This window comes from Phoenix dactylifera, chromosome 5 (assembly GCF_051530095.1).
Source record: "Phoenix dactylifera cultivar Ajwa chromosome 5, Ajwa_hap1_PhDact_Kaust_v1.1, whole genome shotgun sequence".
NCBI classification, from domain to species: Eukaryota; Viridiplantae; Streptophyta; class Magnoliopsida; order Arecales; family Arecaceae; genus Phoenix; species Phoenix dactylifera.
In genome coordinates this window covers 10,958,198-10,979,469 of record NC_143194.1, presented here as the reverse complement: position 1 = coordinate 10,979,469, position 21,272 = coordinate 10,958,198, and the positions used below count along the sequence as shown (strand labels likewise).

Here is a 21,272-nt window from a genome sequence, read left to right as displayed (position 1 = left end):
CAAGTTGAGACCATTGTTTAAATTCTCATTTAGCTGAATTGAAATTTGGCCAGGTTATCTTGACTAGTTTTTGGAGTTGATTTTTTAGCAGACTCAAGTTTGCGTAAAACTTAGATCTTGGATCAGTATTGACTTAAGCTATTTCACCAAGTTATTTGAAACTTGGTCCAATAGTTTAATTTAAACACTACCTATAGTCCATCTCAATATCATCTTTTCCTAGATTTTCGCTCAAAGCAACTTATTGGATATTATCTTTTAGTATATTTGGTATGAAAATATAACAATATAATTGAAATATAATGTCTTGGGGCTTCAAATCCTCCCCTACTCAAAACCCCATCATCCACAGGATTCGTGTGGTTCGCGGAAAGTATTTTTCCTCTTAGGAATATAATTCCTGAAAAATAAATTCTTAGGAAGAGGATGCCTAGGAAAGTACTTTTGGCATGTTTGGTTGACTATGGAAAAGTGACAAATTTCCAAAGTGCTTATGTTTGGTTGGTCATCCACTTTCCCCTTAATAAAAAATAGATCTTTAATGCCTCTTTAATGCTTCTTTAATGCTGAAGGGCCAATTTGGAAAAAAGTAAAAATGGAGTGATTCTCGCCTCATGGGAAAGTAACTTTCCCATGTTTCTCATGGAAAAAACTTTTCCATGAAATGTGGGAATCATATTTCCATGGGAATACAACTTTTCCGTCTCTCTCCTTTGAAAACTCCAACCAAACAAGAGGCATATCATTACTTTTCTGTTGACCACACTTTTCCCCCTTCTTTTTCCGCGAACCAAACGAGCCCACAATTCTTTCACCCATCCAATAACCTTGTTGTTCCCTATTCCTATTATCATTGAGCGGTCCTGTTAGCCAACATGCAAATAGTAGTTGATAGCACGTCAAATAATTATCATGTATGTATGTACATATTTATGTATCATCTTTTTCTAGGTTTTCACCAAAAGCAACTTATTGGAGATTATCTTTTAATATATTTAGTATGAAAATATAACAGTATAATTGAAATATAATGTCTTGGGGCTTCAATTCCTTCCCTACTCAAAACCCCATCATCCACAATTCTTTCACCCATCCAATAACCCTGTTGTTCCCAATTCCTATCATGCATTGAGCGGTCCTGTTAGCCAACATGCAAATAGTAGTTGATAGCATGTCAAATAATAATTATGTATGTATGTACATATTTATGTATCATCTTTTTCTAGGTTTTCACTGAAAGCAACTTATTGGAGATTGTCTTCTAGTATATGTAGGATGAAAATATAACAATATAATTGAAATATTATGTCTTGGGGCTTCAATTCCTCCCCTACTCAAAATCCCATCATTCACAATTTTTTCACCCATCGAGCAACCCTGTTTTGTTCCCAACTCCTATCACGCATTGAGGGGTCCTGCCGGCCAACATGCAAATAGTAGTTGATAGCAGGCCGTCGACATATTATGTCTTAGGGCTTCAATTCCACCTGCACTCAAAACCCTGTCATTCATAATTTTTTCACCCATCCAACAACCCCATTGTTCCCAACTCCTATCATGAACCTGATGACCAACATGCAAATAATAGTTGATAACATGTCAAATAATTATGAATGTATGTATGTATTTTTGAATTGACTTGACTCGGCTATCTTTTGAGTCAGGTCGAGTTTTTAGGCTTTTAAACAATGATTGAGACTGCATTAGATGCCAGGTCTCCTTTTTCATAGAAGTTCCAGCACAATATTGCTTAAGGTAGATGTTAGCATCTGATTTGTCTTTCAAAATAAGTTCAGGTGGAGGCTGAAGTGGGTGTCAACAGCCATAATTCTTACAGCGAGTCTGCAATTTCGATTTGGCATGAGAGACTACCGTCCCAAGGAGCAGCAATCAGTGGAAAAATTAAGTCCTATAAAAACGTAAATTACGTAGATATTGATCTTTCGTTACAAAATCATAGTGCAATCACGAAACACAGATCAGATCTCCAATACACTGATATAAAAGGCTTCAGGGAGTGAAACAATCCTTGTTTAGTTCATCAGTCATGCACTTGCAATCCTCCAGGGTTTGGAAACAAACAGTTTGTCTGCCCTATCGTACAAAACTAGAACTACATATTTGCCCTTTCAGCCTTGAGACAGAAACCAACGTTTTCATGCGCTCTCTTTTGTAGCAGATGGTTTCAGTTCCATCTTGTCATCATTGCTGTTAATAACCTTTTCTGCCTCAATTGCAGGGGATTCCCTAACATCTTCGGTTTCCTTTTTCAGTTCTGCCTCAAACTCTTTAGCTGCCTGCATGTAAATGTAACATACAGTGATCAGAAAAAAAAAAAAAGGTGGTCAAGAAGAGGTATATATGCAGTTATAAGCATAAAAGCATGGAGTTAAGGGCAATCAGATGCATGCCAATTCGATAGTGTAATCACAAGTAAAGGTAGTGTATAAACATGGAATCCACTAATTCAGAGAAAATTATTGAATTACAAAAGTAGCTTTTGTAGGAAAATATCAACAAAAAACTTGATGGAAGCTATTAGAAGAGCTTGAAAATGAATTTTTGTCCGAGGGCTTAACAGATGATAAGGTAGAATGATGAAAATAGAATCCCTAAATCCTGACTCAGATGCGTGAATGCTTGCAAGTTCAAGCTCTCCAGTCATCAGCTTGAATATGATCTAAAGAGGGGACTAGTTTACTTTCTAAAGAGGACCTTTTCCCATCTTGAGGAGATATTCATTTGTTTACTGTCAGACAGGAAGAAATATGTCTGAACTTGGGAGTCCTTCCTTTTATCAATTATAACATGCAGTACTTCTCAGACAGCATGAGAGGATTTCACTACTTAATCTAGGACGAGTTTAGGCTGCCAGAGGTGGCAAATGGATTATAAACTGCAAACTGTGAAATTTCTACGAGCATATTGTTACTTGTTAGCAGAAACATTAGACCTGAATAGTTGAAATCAGGAACCATATGGCTTTTCTCTGTAGAACGTCACTAGACTTTATTGTTTATCCTCCTCATATGCCATGGGCAATAAAGAGTTCAAAAATTCAAAATGCAGACTCATGTATTACTCACTTCACAACTTCCTTGTGTTTTTTTTTTTTAGGAGTTCGCATACTCCTTCTATAATCAACCAATTTTATGACGTACTTGATTAAAATCTAAGATGCATCAGGTGGAATGACTAAATACATGAATAAGATATCGTTCATATGTGATCATTTTCAGCTACGAAGTCGGCAATTTCATGCAGTGGTCTACATTCAATAACAATTTATAGCTTGATACTCAAGACACCCTTAAAGGCAGATTTGTGGCTAATGAAGCATACAGTTCACATACTCAAGTAGACAAACAAAACATATTCAATTTTAATTAACAAATTTTCAAAAGTACCTTCCTTTTCAATATGATATAAAGACCGAGCACCTTAACACCTTACAGTAGCAGACCAACAGGGATGCTTCAAACAGTAGGTAATGAGCAAAAATTTCCTGGAATCTACGAAATCTACTTTGAAGATCATGGGTCAAAATTGTCTATGGGCACTATCACATAGCACAAGAGTCACATTTCCCATCTATATTATTCAATTTTAAAAGAAGCAACATAATAAGGCATTGTTCTACACTTAAAAAGGACACTAAATATGGTTGATCACTTACCCTAAATCAGGAAAAACATGAGACTTACTTTCTAATCACTTTTCTTTCCCACCATCATTTGTCCTTACAATTTTTATACAGTTCAATATTTTCCCTTTCAAACACCTAAACATGTCCTGACAATCATAACAATAACCATCATGCCTTGACCCCTGAGTTTTTTTTTTGTTGACTTTTGCAGTCCTAACAACCGCATCCTTGATAACAAGTTTGACTTGTTTTTTCTAATTTTTTAATTTGAACTTCTTTACATTCTTTAACCCCCCCCTCCCCCCTCCCCCCAAGGAAAATATGTTGTAATAGCAATGAATTTAATAACAAGGCGAATGAATGAACTTCCCAATGATTGACTTAATATCGATGAACTTAATGATTGGCCTAATATCTTTGGAATACATTCACATCTTGGGAATAAAACAAATAAAACATAAGTATGGTAGAGGAGGTGGTATCTCTTTCTTGGACTTGATTATAAGGATAGAATGTCCCACTTATAAGAAAAGGAGAGTGGACCTCCATATCAGTTAGCAAATTAGGGTTCAACCTTTGGTGAAGGAAAATTGAACTGCTCAAAAAAAGTGCAGAGCACATGTTTATCTACAATCAGCACATGCATTCAAAAAATTTGTGATTCCTAATTTCTTGAAGTAAGTAAAAGAGTATATCCAAAAACGATCATGCCCATCATATTTGACTGATTTTGGATTCCCCATCTTTGAAGTTTTACCTGACTAAATTCTTTCTGAAATTTGGTTGATGTTACCTAGAGAAACTACGATAAAATTGATCAGATGTAAGGGCAAATCCAGCAAGGTGAAACTCAAAGATGGGTCCTATATTTGAGATGTAAATCTTTGGATCTCGAACAATATCTAAAATGCGTACAAATCAGAAATATTATGTTTCGGAGAACCCTTGGACACGCATCAAGTTGTTCTATGATTAATAATTCAATGGCATGATGGGATGTTTTAATTTGATTAATTTCTCAGAAGATACTAAAATAGTTGGATCTAAGTTTGTTTATGTTTTATGATTTCAAGATCAAGATCAATGATTTGGATTCTCTATTTTCATATTTTACAACAATCTTTTTTCCTAGTAGCTTTATTTTTACAGACAACTAGATGCATAGGCAAGGGGTCTTCAAAAAAACATGGTTTTGGCCTGCAGGTGGTTTAGATATTTTTGATCACATTGGGTTTAGACCTTGACTTTGTAAACCTTAACTTTGAAATTCACGCAACCAGATTTGTAACATATTGTCATCCTTATTGTAGCCTACCTCTATCCATATGTATGGATGCATGCATTTGCGAATGTACATATGTATGTATCTATGTATGCATTTATGTATGTATATGTACATTTGTTTCTTTTGTCTTCATATTCCTTCAGGTCCAGAGGGATTTCATTCTCCATAGTACTTATTCCTCGAGATTCATGACATTAAAGGTCTAGATACTTGTCCTATCACCTTCATGGAAACTTCAAAGGTAACTCCTGATATGCTTCCATCCATTTAAGAATGTCATCATGACAAACTCTTCATTATTGCAGACTCCCCAGCAACTTCAACTCAACCAAATTTTTTGATGTTTGACAACATGTTCAACATTTTCTCAAAGTTCTCTAAATGATATCAATTATAGCAATCATATTTCAATCCTCTCAAGTATCAAATCTATAGTTGGATATTCCAATAAATCCTGGCATCCCACTTTGGTCACCTTGATTACGAGAAGTGGCCACATTAGAATTAAACAACAATGTCCTTTTAGGCAAGATTGGCCCTACCATCATCTCCATGGTCACCAAAACTAGTACTTCTGCCATCAATCAATTTTGACATTTGCACCAAGCAATCAACTATTTTATATCTATTTGACCACCTTCTAAACAACTATAGGTATTTTTCATTTTACTCCAATACAATTCTTTTACCACCAAGATAGTGTAATAGTCCCTATAGGCATCTTCTTTTGTAGGACCAAGCTTCCTATAATTTTTTAGGGCTCCCTATCTCTCTTGTTTGCTACCATATTTATCATTTTCAGGCCACAAAACTATCTTCTATGTAATGGTTCACTTGACTTGCACTCTCATCTGAACGAACTTATTCTCAATTTTCACAAGCTAGCCATGTATATTTCATTGGCAAATCAGCTCCACTCAATTTTTTTTAAAAATATAGTCCAAACTTAGCCCTCAAAATACAATCACTGTCTTTTTCACTAAGAGGATTTCACTGAACATATTGCATTCATGAATCTTCTTGCATCCCTTATGGTTCTTCTAGTCATCTTATCATTTCCCTTCCACAAAGTAACTTGTTACAGTGAATTTCTATGCTTAGTAGCCTTAATTCAGTCAGAATAAATACACTATAACCAAACTATGCATTCCATTGACAACAATCCAAACTACATTTGAATATTTATATGTTATCTCTTTCTACATTGTCCTGAAATCCTCAAGATATTAAGGCTAATCATTTCCAACAAATCCCCTCACCCCATGGTTGTTCTGAATTCCCTTCCTAGTCTCAGGTATCCTGACCCAAGACCTTACCCAGAAAGGCTAGCTAGAAGGTTGTAGCTTGGGGTCCTCGCCCTACTTAAGCACCCAAGAACTCCCCAATACACAATAAAAGTGGGACTAAACACATGCCCATGCAAGCCCCCACCAATGCCCCCCCCCCCCTCCGGTGTTTAAGCCTTGAAACCATCACCAGAGGAGGGTCTAACCAAAAACAAGAATACCATGACTAGCTCATGGTCAACTCCAGAACGACCCGCTTTGCAGTGTCCCTTAGTCACACATGGTTATAGGCTAGGTTTTCTCTGATAACATTTCTAATGACCCAAGACCTTACTCAAAAAGCCTAGCCAAAAAAAATTGTAACTAGGGGTCCTTGGCCTTGCTTGAGCATCCAAGACCTCCCCAAGGCACAGCAATGAGAGGCTAAACATACACCCACATGGGTTCTCAGATGCCATGCATTCTAAACAATTTTGAAATTGTTTTGATAGAACCTATTACTTATATTGCCCAAAAATCCTTGCATTCTAAGCCTAATCATTTCTCTCGAATTATTTTTTCTCCACATGGTTGTCCCTAAAGCTTGCTTTTTAGTCTTTAATATCTTGTATGAAACTTAATTATAATTCTTGTTGAGTGATGGTTGCTCAACAACAACTTGCATCACTTCCAACATTAGCTTGCATTTCAATGTTTGCAAGATCACTATTTTCAATGGTCACTCAATCGTACACACTATTATACTATGCTGGCAACTAGGAAATGCCGTACCAATCAGTACCGGTGTGTATTGATCATACCATACCGTATTAGTACTAAACCGGGATACGGTATATAGGGCATATCAAGTATGGGTATGCCCAACCGACCTCCATACCAGTGTACCGATATAGTAATAATTGGTACCAGTAGAGGGTCTAGTACTGAAACGGCGTATCTTGCTGGCAACTATATCTATTATATCAACCTTATAGTTGTATATTAAGGCTATGGTTGCTAATCATAAGATATGTAGCTCCTTCCTGTGCCCTACTAGAATGGCTTGGCCACTACCTTCTCGGGACAATTGCACCATGTTTGCACCACCAAAGCTCTTTTTTTTTTTTTATAACAATAGGTTTGTTGTTGTACCTTACCTAACCTTAATTTTAATGGAGCTCTTTTATTATCTCTTTCTGCCTTCTTAACAAATCTATTGGAGATCTTATGTTGATCCATCTTTATTATTGTAAATTTCTGCGCTCCAACTCAAGTTTATTGAAGGGAGAGATCAAAGAAAAACAATGGAGCAGTAGATAACATACATAGAGATCAAAGGGAATCAATTAGTAGCATAGACATACTTAGTGGTATGAGTTTATAAATAAATTCTATAAAATAGAAAAATCACATGTACAGTAGACATGCACTCCCTAGTCCCTACCATAGTACTTTAATAATAAAATGTGGGTTCTAACTCCAAGTCATTTTATATATTTCGCTTTATGCACAAATAAGAATTTTGTTCACTCCATTACCTACTTCTAAGGTTTTAAAAACAAATGACACTAAAAAAGACTTCTAATATCCTGTCTTAAAGTATTTTCTAGATCAAATCCACCCTTCATATGAGAATAATTATTATTTTTTTTTGCTTAGCAGGCTGTTGTCTCCTCCATAACTATACATCTTTGGCTTTATTAGATATTAAGAATTGCATAGACTCCACTACTTTCTATGGAGGTTATGGAAAGAAATGCTAACCACATAAAACTTTCCACTATCTTGATGATTAAGCATGGTATAGACCAAAATCGTCCATGCAAATCAACTGCAACCAGAACAGTTGGCTATTTTGTGACTATTATATGGTACCTACTCCACAACAATCCTTGGAAACATCATGTTGCGTCAAATATCCTAAAGAGCCATACTTCCCAAAACAATGCTGCCATTAGTTTTATTGACACACCCATTTTCAGGATCATAGCTGTTTTTTGAAACTTAAACACATGGCTATAGCAAGACATAACACAGTTGCAGAATGACCCATAAGCCTCATTCACAGCTGTATAAAGTTGGTCACCAAAGTCCTTGTTGACAGGTTGCAGCCTTTCTTAAATTAGCTTCCTGGCCCTGCTCAGACTGCTTTCATCAAAGGATGAACCATTATGGATAGTATCCTTTGTGCTAATGAAATATTGCACCTTTCCAGAAAGTCAGACGTAAACGGAGTGGTTTGCAAGTTGGACTTCTCTAAATCTTTTGATAGACTTTTCCCAAATTATTTGCTTGGGTTACTCTCTTTCAGAAATTTCCCTCCAAATGGATCTCTTGGATAAAAAATATCCTTCTTTTTGGAAAAATTGCTGGGAACATCAATGATGAGATTGGTAACTGATTTGTTTTGCAGATAGGGTCATAGACAAGGAGATCCCCTCTCTCCCTTATTGTTCATCCTTGCATTTGATTATCTTTGTAAAATGCTTAATGCAGCATCATTGGCTAAAATTTATGAAGGATTAGGAAATCTTTGGATTTATGGGGGGACAAAAATTGTTCAATATGTAGATGACACTTTGATTTTTGCTTGAGCAAGAAGAGAAAGTTTGGCGGTTGTAAAAATCATTCTTTAGTGGTTTGAGCTGATTTCAGGGCTTTCCATCATTTATCGGAAGAGTTCAACTTCATCCATTGGGCGAAGATCTAAGGTTGAGATCATAGTCTACCGAACCGGGCCGAACCGCCCAATTAGGCCTAAACCGAGCCGACCCGGTGCGGGACCGAGTCAGTTCGGCTAGAGGGTTCGGAACTGAACCTGAACCAGCTAGAATGGGTCCCGAACCAGTTAGTTCCATGCATAACTGGTCTGAACCGGTTCTCTCCCCCTTTTTCTCCCTTTTTATTAGGCCCGTTAACGAGCCGAGCTCGAGCCTGGAAGGCTCGGGCTCGGCTCGTTTCACAGAATCTTGGGCTTAGGCTCAGGTTCGGGCTCGGTACCGAGCTCTGTATTGAGCTCGAGCTCGAGCTTGCTTGGCAAAGCAAAGGCTCGGGCTTGAGCTCGTAAAGCTCGTTTCAATTACGAGCTCAAGCCCGAGCCCGAGCTTGAGCTAGATAACAAAGATCCAGTATACATTAAACACCACAACCAGCATAAATTATTGACAAAATTCACCAAACATATTTTTTGACAAAATGATCAAGTTATGTATTAACCACATCCAAGCACAAAGGCAATGGCAATTAAAAAGAATTTAAATAGTTTAAGTGAAACCCCAACAAACTAAAAAACATCCCATACAAATCAAGTTCTACAAAAGAGTTCAAGAAACACAATAAACATAATAAATCTCAAGTTCTCAAGTAGTCTAGTTTAGATCAATCTCTGTGTTCCATTGCATAAACTCTTAAAGACTTCTAATATCCTGTCTTAAAGTATTTTCTAGATCAAATCCACCCTTCATATGAGAATAATTATTTTTTTTTTTTTTTTGCTTAGCAGGCTGTTGTCTCCTCCATAACTATACATATTTGGCTTTATTAGATATTAAGACTTGCATAGACTCCACTACTTTCTATGAAGGTTATGGAAAGAAATGCTAACCACATAAAACTTTCCATTATCTTGATGATTAAGCATGGTATAGACCAAAATCGTCCATGCAAATCAACTGCAATCAGAACAATTGGCTATTTTGTGACTATTATATGGTACCTACTCCACAACAATCCTTGGAAACATCATGTTGCGTCAAATATCCTAAAGAGCCATACTTCCCAAAACAATGCTGCCATTAGTTTACACCCATTTTCAGGATCATAGCTGTTTTGAAACTTAAACACATGGCTATAGCAAGACATAACACAGTTGCAGAATGACCCATAAGCCTCATTCACAGCTGTATAAAGTTGGTCACCAAAGTCCTTGTTGACTGGTTGCAGCCTTTCTTAAATTAGCTTCCTGACCCTGCTCAGACTGCTTTCATCAAAGGATGAACCATTATGGATAGTATCCTTTGTGCTAATGAAATATTGCACCTTTCCAGAAAGTCAGACGTAAACGGAGTGGTTTGCAAGTTGGACTTCTCTAAATCTTTTGATAGAATTTTCCCAAATTATTTGCTTGGGTTACTCTCTTTCAGAAATTTCCCTCCAAATGGATCTCTTGGATAAAAAATATCCTTCTTTTTGGAAAAATTGCTGTGAACATCAATGATGAGATTGGTAACTGATTTGTTTTGCAGATAGGGTCATAGACAAGGAGATCCTCTCTCTCCCTTATTGTTCATCCTTGCATTTGATTATCTTTGTAAAATGCTTAATGCAGCATCATTGGCTAAAATTTATGAAGGATTAGGAAATCTTTGGATTTATGGGGGGACAAAAATTGTTCAATATGTAGATGACACTTTGATTTTTGCTTGAGCAAGAAGAGAAAGTTTGGCGGTTGTAAAAATCATTCTTTAGTGGTTTGAGCTGATTTCAGGGCTTTCCATCATTTATCAGAAGAGTTCAACTTCATCCATTGGGCGAAGATCTAAGGTTGAGATCATAGTCTACCGAACCGGGCCGAACCGCCCAATTAGGCCTAAACCGAGCCGACCCGGTGCGGGACCGAGTCAGTTCGGCTATAGGGTTCGGAACTGAACCTGAACCAGCTAGAATGGGTCCCGAACCAGTTAGTTCCATGCAGAACTGGTCCGAACCAGTTCTCTCCCTGTTTTTCTCCCTTTTTATTAGGCCCGTTAACGAGCCGAGCCGAGCTCGAGCCTGGAAGGCTCGGGCTCGGCTCGTTTCACAGAATCTTGGGCTTAGGCTCAGGTTCGGGCCCCGTACCGAGCTCTGTATTGGGCTCGAGCTCGGGCTTGCTTGGCAAAGCAAAGGCTCGGGCTTGAGCTCGTAAAGCTCGTTTCAATTACGAGCTCAAGCCCGAGCCCGAGCCCAAGCTTGAGCTAGATAACAATGATCCAGTATACATTAAACACCACAACCAGTATAAATCATTGACAAAATTCACCAAACATATTTTTTGACAAAATGATCAAGTTATGTATTAACCACATCCAAGCACAAAGGCAATGACAATCAAAAAGAATTTAAATAGTTTAAGTGAAACCCCAACAAACTAAAAAACATCCCATACAAATCAAGTTCTACAAAAGAGTTCAAGAAACACAATAAACATAATAAATCTCAAGTTCTCAAGTAGTCTAGTTTAGACCAGTCTCTGTGTTCCATTGCATAAACTCTTCATTAACCTGTAAATTAAACAAAAAACCGGAAATTATAAATTGAAAAACCAACTACTAAAAGATATATTAAATACTATAAATGATACTTACATTTGATGACTGCTCCAATCCAAGCTCATGACGCAACCAATCTCCAGTACAAATCAAAGCTTGTACAGTCTCAGGCTTCAAAGAGCTACAATATCGATCAAGCACTCTACCTCCAGCACTAAATGCAGCCTCCGAAGCAATAGTAGTAATAGGAATGGATAGTATGTCCCGAGCCATTTTTGATAAATAGCGAAATTTTAGGATATTGGCTTTCCACCAGTTCAAAGCATCAAACTTGTCATAGGCTTCATCACTAGGCTTGTAAATACCTTCTTCTAGATATATGTCCAACTCAGTTTTGTTTGCAAGAATAACATCCCCATGTTGTTCAGCCCACATATCAAAATCATCATCAGCCCTTCTTTTTCTTTTCAGTTTGGAGGAGATACTAGTGATATTGCTAGCACTAACATTTATTTGTCCCTCTAAAGATACATATTCTTTGTCGAGCATATCTAAAGCTTCACGAACATCATCAATATGGCGTTGAAAAACATCCACACCATAAGTTTTTGGAAAACAAAATATAATGAGCCGCATTTTATAGCGAGGATCCAAAACTGCTCCAATTGCCATTAGTAAGTTACAGTCTCTCCAATACTTCTCAAATTTTTCATTCATTCTTCGAGTCATGCGCATCACAAAATCTCTAGTATCGAAGGACATATCATTTAATTTCTTCTTCACTCTCCATATTTCTTTAAGGAACAAATTTGAAGTTGGATATTGACGTCCTAAGAACACTTCTGTGGCTTCATTAAAAACTTCCAAAAATTTTGAAACCTCTATAGCTCGTATCCAGTCCTCCTCGGATGGTAGCCATTTATAGTTGGAGTTTATTTTCTTGTACATTGGAAACACCGGTTTGAACTCCAATGCTGACTCTAGCATTTCATATGTTGAGTTCCATCGAGTAGGCACATCAAGTTGAAGAATTTTAGAGGTTGACAATTTCAACTGTTTAACAATTTCATTAAACTTATAAAGTCGTAAAGGAGACATCTTCAGATATTTCACACTTTTACGGATATTCTCAATTACATCCCGTATTTCTGCTAAACCATCTTGTACCATTAGGTTCAAAACATGTGCGCAACAGCGAACATAAAATATTTTTTCATTGAAATAAAGCTTTTTTTTATTGCAAAATTATCCCTCAAGATCTTGACTGCTGTGTCGTTCGAAGATGCATTGTCTAACATAATAGTGGAAATCTTATCTTCAATCTCCCATTCAGTTAGCACTGAAGAATACAATCAGCAATAGTAATTCCTCTGTGGGAAGGTGCCAAGCTACAAAAATTTAAAATTCTCTTTTGCAACTTCCATTTAGAATCTAAAAAATGTCCAGTAAAGCAAATGTACCCTATTATTTGATTTGAGACCCATAGATCAGTCGTTAAGCTAATTCGATCAACATTTCTTAACATTGATCTCAACTTTTGCTTCTCAATTGTAAATATTTTCATGCAGTCTTTCCTCAAAGTAACCCGCTTTATTAGCTCAAATTTTGGGTTAAGAGCTTTAAAGAATAAAAGAAAGAACTGATGTTCCACCATCCTAAAAGTATACTCATGCACTATAAACATCTTTGCAAGAATCTCTCTTACCTTGTCTTTATCATACTTGTAAGTTGCTAACATTGCATGACCTTGAGTAACCTCAAAAGACAATAAGCTTTGTTTTAACTCTTTGTCTTCGCTAGACTTAGAAAGTTTTCGAGGCATGAAGGCTTTTAAATATCTTTTAAGATGAGTTGTGGCACCCCCCTTCTTCCATGCCAATTTAGCACTACAATGATTGCATTTTGCCTTTATGTTGCCATCTACTATTACAATTTCAAATTCAATCCACACCTCAGATCTCTTGCTCTTGTTTGGCTCATCCCAAGATTGTTCTATACCCATTTCTTCCATTTCATCCATTTCATCATCTTTATCAATAATATTTTCCAATTCAACAATTTCGTTTGCATTATAAGCTGTAGCGGCATGTTAATCGGATTGAGGTTGGCCATCTGACATTTCTTGAAAAACATAAACAACCAATCAAATTACATATTTAGTACATAAGCATGCCATACAAAGCCTATTCAAGGCCAAAACAAAACCACACAAAATGACAATCAATCTAAAACAATACCCCAAATGATATTGATTCGAATCAGACCACACAAAATCCTTCTCCGCTTCTCGCCGTTCTTGGCAGCAAAACAACAAAAATAAAACGGCTAGATCCCGGTCCCCGGAGTCCCCAGGGGCCCAGCCCCTTGCCCGGTTGCCCCTTGCCCAGTTGCCCCTGGGTTGGAAGATTGAAGTCAAAAAAAAAAAGAAAACCGAAGGTTCGGAAGTGGGAAGCTCACCTGAGAGGGCGGAGGGCCAAGTCGCCGAGAAGGAGAACTGGAGAAGAGACGCCGTCATGCCGGCGATGCCGCCTCCCTGATCCCTCGTCACTCCCTTCGACCGAGTGCGAAGTGCCGGCCCTACGGGGAGGACGTCGAGTGGGCCAGTGGCGAACGGGTAAAGGACGGAAGTCGGAACTCAGAAGAACAAAGGGAAAGGAGGGAACTTGGAAGTCAGAACTCGGTGTCAGCGACGGGGAGAATGGAGGAACCGAGGAAAGGTAGGGGAGAGCGAAAGCCAGGGCAGACGGAGAAGGAGGTGGGGAAGAAAGATATTCGAAGGTGTCAAGGTGGGCAGCAAGTCGGGGTTCCAGTGTTAAGTCATGACTCACGAGCTCCGTTTGGGCTCGTGAACTGCTCAGGCTCGAGCTCGGGCTCGGGCTCGTTTGACTAACGAGCCGAGCTCAAGCCAAGCCCAAGCCAAGCTCGAGCAGCTCGACTTGTTAACAGCCTTACTTTTTATATATTGGGACAACTATTAGGAAGGCCTGACTCATGCCTTCATTGATTTCTTCTTCAAACCCCTCATACGGCCAAAAATGCGACGATTCAAGAAGGATCCAACCCAAAATAAGGTATGCCTCTTTTTTCCTACCTCATTTTTTTCTTTTCTTTTAAAGCAAAAAAAATGCCTTGAAATTTGTAAAATGAGGGAAGATCATGCCAAAATTTTTGATTTTGATAGAATTTTATGATATGTTGTAAATTTATGGATGATCTACACAATCCCACAAAAATTTTTAATTTTCAGATTATACATAATTTTTAAATTTAAAATATATTTTTGGATTAAAAATTTTAAAAAATAAAATAAAATTTAAAAAATGACTATAAAATTAGAAGCTTATTTAGAGGCATGCAAGTTACTCTCCAACTAAATTTGGTGTCCATTTATTCAAGTTTTGATGCGATCATGCACATCGTAGTCTAGGTCTAAGTTTTGTTGCTGACATATTTGGATACGCTCCTATACAATCGTATTATTAGCCAGAGGGCATCTCTCAGAGCTAGAGATTCAGCTAGAGATTTGAAAGTGGTTATAACTCGGAGCACGTTCTATATAGAATGAGCGTACAGGACTATAGTGTTGCTTGTTTAGAGGGGTAGGCTGATGAACCTTCTGATTATGCTAATGATTCGGATATCTATGAGAGGCATCGCCACTCGACGAGATTTTCGATATCGGTATGTATGTTGTACTTTAAATATATATAATTAATTATATTATGTTATATTTTGTATCTCACTAATTGATTTTAGGATATTTCATGTTGCTTCTTATAGCATGCAACATCTCACTAATCATTTTATTTTTTGTATCACTTTAAAACAACAAGATGCATCATTTAGGTTGTATCGGGATCATGGAAACATCAAAAAATATTAAAAAACATCAAATTATACTTAAAATTATAAAAAAAATTGAAAAAATTAATTACCAATAAATCAAACTTAAAAAGCATTCAAAAAAAAATGGTCGGTAACCGGCATGCCTCTACATACCGTATGTCGGTACGGTACCGAGCCGGCCGCTGACCGGTATAGGTCCGGTACCGATTCGGCGGACCATGGCTGGGATATATTGTGCGAATTGGCTGAACTGTCCTCTTGTGCCTCAAAAGGAACCAATTGGCTCGCACGAATTCTGAAAGCTAACAACATTCAACCAACCTGCATGGCCTATAATGTGAGATGACAGTCATACTCCAAACTAGGGGATTGAGGTTCCACAGGTCTGAGATGTAATGTAGCATGACCATCTCCGAAGCATTTCTTAGCACATGGAGCAATTGGATTCCTTAAATGCAGTTCTTTGCATCATTATTGACAGCAAAGACATACAAGAAGTTTCATTTCCAACCCTAAAAGTAGCTTTCAAATTAAATGATGTCAGCTTTGGCCAGGAGACAAGTACTAAATCAACTGATGCCCAGAAGATGGTTGAAGTCAAGAATGCGAAAAATCTCCAGATAAACTACTGCATACAGTGCAAGGAGATAGCAAAATGTAGCTCAAATGTTATCAGATAAACAGAAGGGCTAATTGGCTGAAAAAATATTCTGCATTACCAAAGGATATAACAAAGATGATGCATAAAGACTTCGAGATTATTGCTTTGTACAGCTTAGATTGAAAAATTAGATTTTGCTATAACAATGTAAAAATACTAAAAAGAACGTAGAGATATCCTTTTTGAAGGCAGCTGCTCTATGTTAGTCAATTAATCCAATGACTAAAATCACCTTAGCAATAAGACTCAAATTGACTTTACATAGATACAGTTGCTAGTGGTTTTTATGCAGTGGCTAGTAGTTTCACCAACCGAGCTTCAGCTCAGGGGCCAGATCCCCCTCATTCCCATCAAGGGGTTACCTTGTATTATACCTCAGGATATTCAACCTTTCAGAGATTTTCCCAGGCCAAAAACCTGGATTTACATGTTCGTGTCTTGGGAAATTTAATATGAGGGTAAGCTTCTGGAGAAGCCTCTGCTGGTAGAGCACTTGCATTATGACATACTCACAGTCCATTGGATTGAATACCTTGGGTTGCCTTTGTTTGGTGGTAAATTATCCATATTGTTGCTTCAAAGGATTGAGAATAGACTGGCATCCAGGAAAAGTAAGCATCTTCTTTCAGCGGGCAGCTTACATTGATCAACTCTATTCTTGCATCTCTTCCCATGTACTTCATGTCTCTTTTCAAGCTCCCGATCTACGTAATATAGAAGACCGACAGATTCAGGAGATCCTTTCTCTGGACAGTAAATCCTCATCTCATGACATTTCCTGTAAAGTCACTTAAAGGATCGTTTGTCTACAAAAAGAGAAAGTGGGCCTTGGAATTAAGGATCTCACTCAATTCAATGATTCTCTCCTTGCTAAATAGGGTTGGAGATGTGTTTCAAATGATCAAGGCCTTTGGAAAAAACAAGTTATGTTTGCTTATCACAAAAGAGTCAAATTATCTATGAGTTGAAAACCTCCTAGACAATGTTCTAGCATCTGGAGGAATGTTACTAATACCCTTCTTGCCTTTTGGAATAGAATTCACTTCAAGGTTGGAAATGGGTAGAGCACACTCTTCTAGAAGGACAGTTGGATCTGTGATGCCCCTCTTCAAATTGTATTTCCGGCTCTTTATATTATAAACAGAAGGAAAAATGGAATGGTGGCTGATTATTTCAATTCCAGAATTTCATCTTGAAGGCTCAGACTACCAGCTCAACCTTTGTTGGAGGTCCAATTGCAATTCAATCAACTCTCTCTCCTTTTGGCTCAAGTAACTTTGGATTGGCAAGAAGATGAGGTGGTGTGGAAAGTGGATAGTAAAGGTGTTTTTTGAGCAGCTTCTATATATCAGTTTCTCAATACTAGAGGGATTAGATGTCAATTTGCTTCCTCCATCTGAAGCCTAGATTGTGCCACTTAAGTTCAAATGTTTCCTCTAGAAAAAGAAATTAAATACAAGGGACATTCTTAAAAGAAAGACTGGTAGGAATTTTGGAGGTTGTGTTCCATGTCATCAAGCTCGGGAATCTGTGGATATCTTATTCTCTACTTTTTCCCTTTTCTCTACCATTTGGAAAGGGATTTGCAACTGCCTTGGAGTGCTTCACCCCCAATTCTCTTTTAAGAACTTATGTGTGGATTGGAGATTCAGAAATTTCACAAAATCATTTCAGCCTATTATTCTTATGCTGCTCATGGCCATGATTTGAGCTTGTTGGAAAGAAAGGAACGCACATATTTTTCTTAATAAACAATCGTCCATCATCTCTACTGCTCACACGGTCTTCACATCTTCAATGATTGGTCAATATTATGCAAGCAAATGCTCTTACCAGCATTTGGGAGGATTTGGAGCAAAATCAAGGATTTTCGTACTTCTCTACTTGATTCTTGGATCTCCTTCCTTAGTTTCTTGGCTTTCTGTAAGGGTTTGGAGCACCATTTGGTTGCTGTTTGTTGTTAATCATATTCTGCTAAGAAGGCTGCAGAGTTTCTGATTAAAGATAGCATATGGTGCAGGCAGAGGACATTAGTGCTGGGTTCAGCTGCCAGTTCCTTATGATCTTGAGTTTAATTCTTATTTTCCATTATCCTCCCATCTCTTCTGTACTTTCACCTGGTTTATTTTCATGTTTTTTCACCTGCACCTTGAAACCTTTCTCTGTTCATCACTATGATGTAACTTCTTTTTTATATCTAATAAATATCGGTCAATATATATATATATATATATATATATATATATATATATATATATATAGGGGATTGATAACCTACTCTCTGTTATGGTAGGTTATCAATCTACCCATTTTTTATTGGACAAAAAATATCCTTATTTTTTGTAACTTTTAAGGGTGCTTTATGTCTTTTTACAATCTCACATTACTCACCCTCTCAACCCCCAATTAATGCTCTCTCCCTCTCTCTCTCTCTCCGGTGTGTGTGTGTGTGTATGCATGTATGTACATACATACGTATGCATGTATGTATATGTATGTATGTATGTCTATGTATGTATGTATATGTGTGTGTGTGTGTATGTATGTATGTATGTATGTATGTGTGTATGTATGTGTGTGTATGTATGTATGTATGTGTATGTATGTATGTGTATGTATGTGTGTGTATGTATGTATGTGTATGTATGTATGTATGCATATGTATATGTATATGTATGAGTGAGAGAGAGAGAGAGGGAGGGAGAGAGCATTAATTGGAGGGATTAAGAGAGTGAGTAAATGTGAGATTGTAAAAAGACATAAAGTACCCTTAAAAGTTATAAAAAGTAAGGATATTTTTTGTCTAATGAAAAATGGGTAGATTGATAACCTACCATAACAGAGAGTAGGTTATCAATCCCCATATATATATATATATATATATATACTTGGAAGATGCTTTCTATCTAAGGTTGAGCATACAAGCCTATATATACTTGGAAGATGCTTTCAATCTAAGGTTGAGCATACAAGCCTCCCAGATGAGGACGTCAGCAAGAATTTAAACTCTGGTCCTTGGCGAACCTCAATAACAAACTTAGAAGGGAGACAAACCAAAGCCCAAAACACAAAAGAGGAAATTCAGAAGAACCATCAACCAACCCCCAAATTCAAGTGATAGATGATGACTTCATAGTTTCTGAGATAACTTTATATATATTTTTCTTTTTTTTCCTTTTTGTTGATTTCAATCCCTTAAAAATTACTCTCCTTTTTTGGTCCGACAATGATCCCTCAGGGCCATGTAGGAACTAATTGATCCCAGAATATGGCAAATTGATAGTAATTTCAAAAGCTGCAAGGCTGCCGATACATTGCCTGCTCAAAATGTCAAGCAATTTAACTCATAGGTGCAAAAGATTACATCAATCATAGATCAAGTTTCGGTATAGAGAACATCAAGAGCACATCAAAATAACATAACAGATCCCAGAATTACCTATTTAACCGACGTAATAAGTGAAAGAAAAATGGGAATGCGTTCGAGAAACTAAAGAACTGTATCATTATACTTAAGATATAAGCGATTGAATCGAAAAATTTCAGAAGAGGCCGAGAAATGGGGAATAAATGGGACCTGTTGGAAGCTCTTGATGGTCTTTCCGAAGCTCTGGCCGACCACCGGGATCTGAGAGGGGCCAAAGACGAGGGCGGCGACACCAGCTATGACGGCGACTTCCGGCACCCCGAGGCCAAAGAGGCAGCGGCATCTGAGGTCCCTCCGCCTGCTACTCCTCGCGGCCAAGCGGACTCTCCCAACGTTGCTGAAGAAGACGGAGTTGGAGGAAGAAAGGGAGGCGCGGGGACAGGAGGAGGGCTTCGTTGGAAGGGAGGCCGACATTACAGATGCAGTAGAAGAAGACATCGCCATCTCTCTCTCTCTCTCTCTCTCTCTCTCTCTCTCTGCTCGCAGTCTTTTAACTTTTGCATCAGTCTAGTAAATTCTGGTGTGAATCACGTGGAGAATTCTGCGTTGACTATTAAATTCTAAATTTCTGTATCAGTATACGATTTTTATATCTTTTATTTTTTAAAATTTTGAGAATAAAAAATTCTTTGGGCCATTCGTCTGAGTAGCTAATAAATTTGTATTTAAAATTGATAATTATATAAAATTTATTTTATTATTTTAGAGTTATTAAGGGTGATACGAGCCCTATGTTCTTGTTCTCTCCTTTTTTTTTTTTTTTTTTTCATCATTACACAACCCGTGGTCCAAGCCACAGGATCCATGACCAGACTTAGATCCACACTATGGGACCTCGACATGCCGGGCCAAATCAAATCAAAAGATTACGCATGCACAAGACCAAAATTTTACTAAAAGTTTGCTCCAATCCTTCCGTAGAGAAGCATAAGTATTTGATGTGTTAGATCATGTGACCGTCTTATGAGAGCATATAAAGGTTATATAAATTTCATATTTGGACCATTAATCTTGCCAAAAAAAAAACCTAAACACAAAAAGATATTGCAATGAGAGCTTCCTGTTGGGGGGGGGGCCTTGAATTTAGTCCCATATCGGCTAGTATCGGAAAGGTTCCGTGCCTTAAATGGGGGGTGGAAATTCTTTCCTTTCGAGGGCCCTTTTGTGGGATAAAACCGTGAGGAGGGCTCCGGGTACGCTCGACCCCTAAAGCGGACAATACCTCGGGAGGAACGCGGTCCTCTTTCTCTGCTAGCTTAATGTGGGCTAGGCTATTGTGTGAGGCTCCGGCAGAATGCCGTCCCCGCAACAGATGGCGTGCCAGGAAGGGGCGCCTCCTCTCTCCATTGACTACCCTCCAAGACTGTGGGGGCCCGTTGGGGTAAAATCTGGCCGGAACCTTCCCACTGGGGGGCTATGTTGTGGGGGGGAGGGGGCCTTGAATTTAGTCCCACATCGGCTAGTAGCGGAAAGGTTCCGTGCCTTAAATGGGGGGTGGAAATCCTTTCCTCTCGAGGGCCCTTGTGTGGGACAAAACTGTGAGGAGGGCTCCGGGTACGCTCGACCCCCAAAGCGGACAATACCTCGGAAGGAACGTGGTCCTCTTTCTCTGCTAGCTTAATGTGGGCTAGGCTGTTGTGTAAGGCTCCGGCAGAATGCCGTCCCCGCAACACTTCCAACTCCAAACTCGAAAAACTAGATTGAAGGTGTAAGACAAAAAATCTTTCCTATTTTTTAAAAAAATAAAAAAATAAATGGATGAGCCAACTATAGACTATTTATCTGTAAAATTGCATATGTATGCATATAACATCAAGTTAATATTATTCCAATATGTAAGAATAGAGTGAACCTCATCCAATACAACATGATTCGTTTAGATGCATCTGGAGTCAA

At 38.0% G+C, this 21,272-nt stretch overlaps 2 protein-coding genes across 2 annotated transcripts; both read right to left on the bottom strand.

Annotated features, from left to right (window-relative positions):
* Nucleotides 1-1,902: 1,902 nt before the first annotated feature.
* On the bottom strand, nt 1,903-19,844 carry LOC103718024 (sec-independent protein translocase protein TATA, chloroplastic-like). The gene is made up of 2 exons (XM_008806657.5): nt 19,527-19,844; nt 1,903-2,297 (listed from the first exon to the last, which is right to left on the bottom strand). Exons 1-2 carry the CDS (start codon nt 19,818-19,820, stop codon nt 2,157-2,159), a joined length of 435 nt encoding a protein of 144 aa, XP_008804879.2. The 5' UTR covers nt 19,821-19,844; the 3' UTR covers nt 1,903-2,156.
* LOC120111574 (zinc finger BED domain-containing protein RICESLEEPER 2-like) lies at nt 11,150-14,567 on the bottom strand. The gene is made up of 2 exons (XM_089930670.1): nt 11,539-14,567; nt 11,150-11,454 (listed from the first exon to the last, which is right to left on the bottom strand). Exons 1-2 carry the CDS (start codon nt 12,610-12,612, stop codon nt 11,407-11,409), a joined length of 1,122 nt encoding a protein of 373 aa, XP_089786796.1. The 5' UTR covers nt 12,613-14,567; the 3' UTR covers nt 11,150-11,406.
* Nucleotides 19,845-21,272: the final 1,428 nt, after the last annotated feature.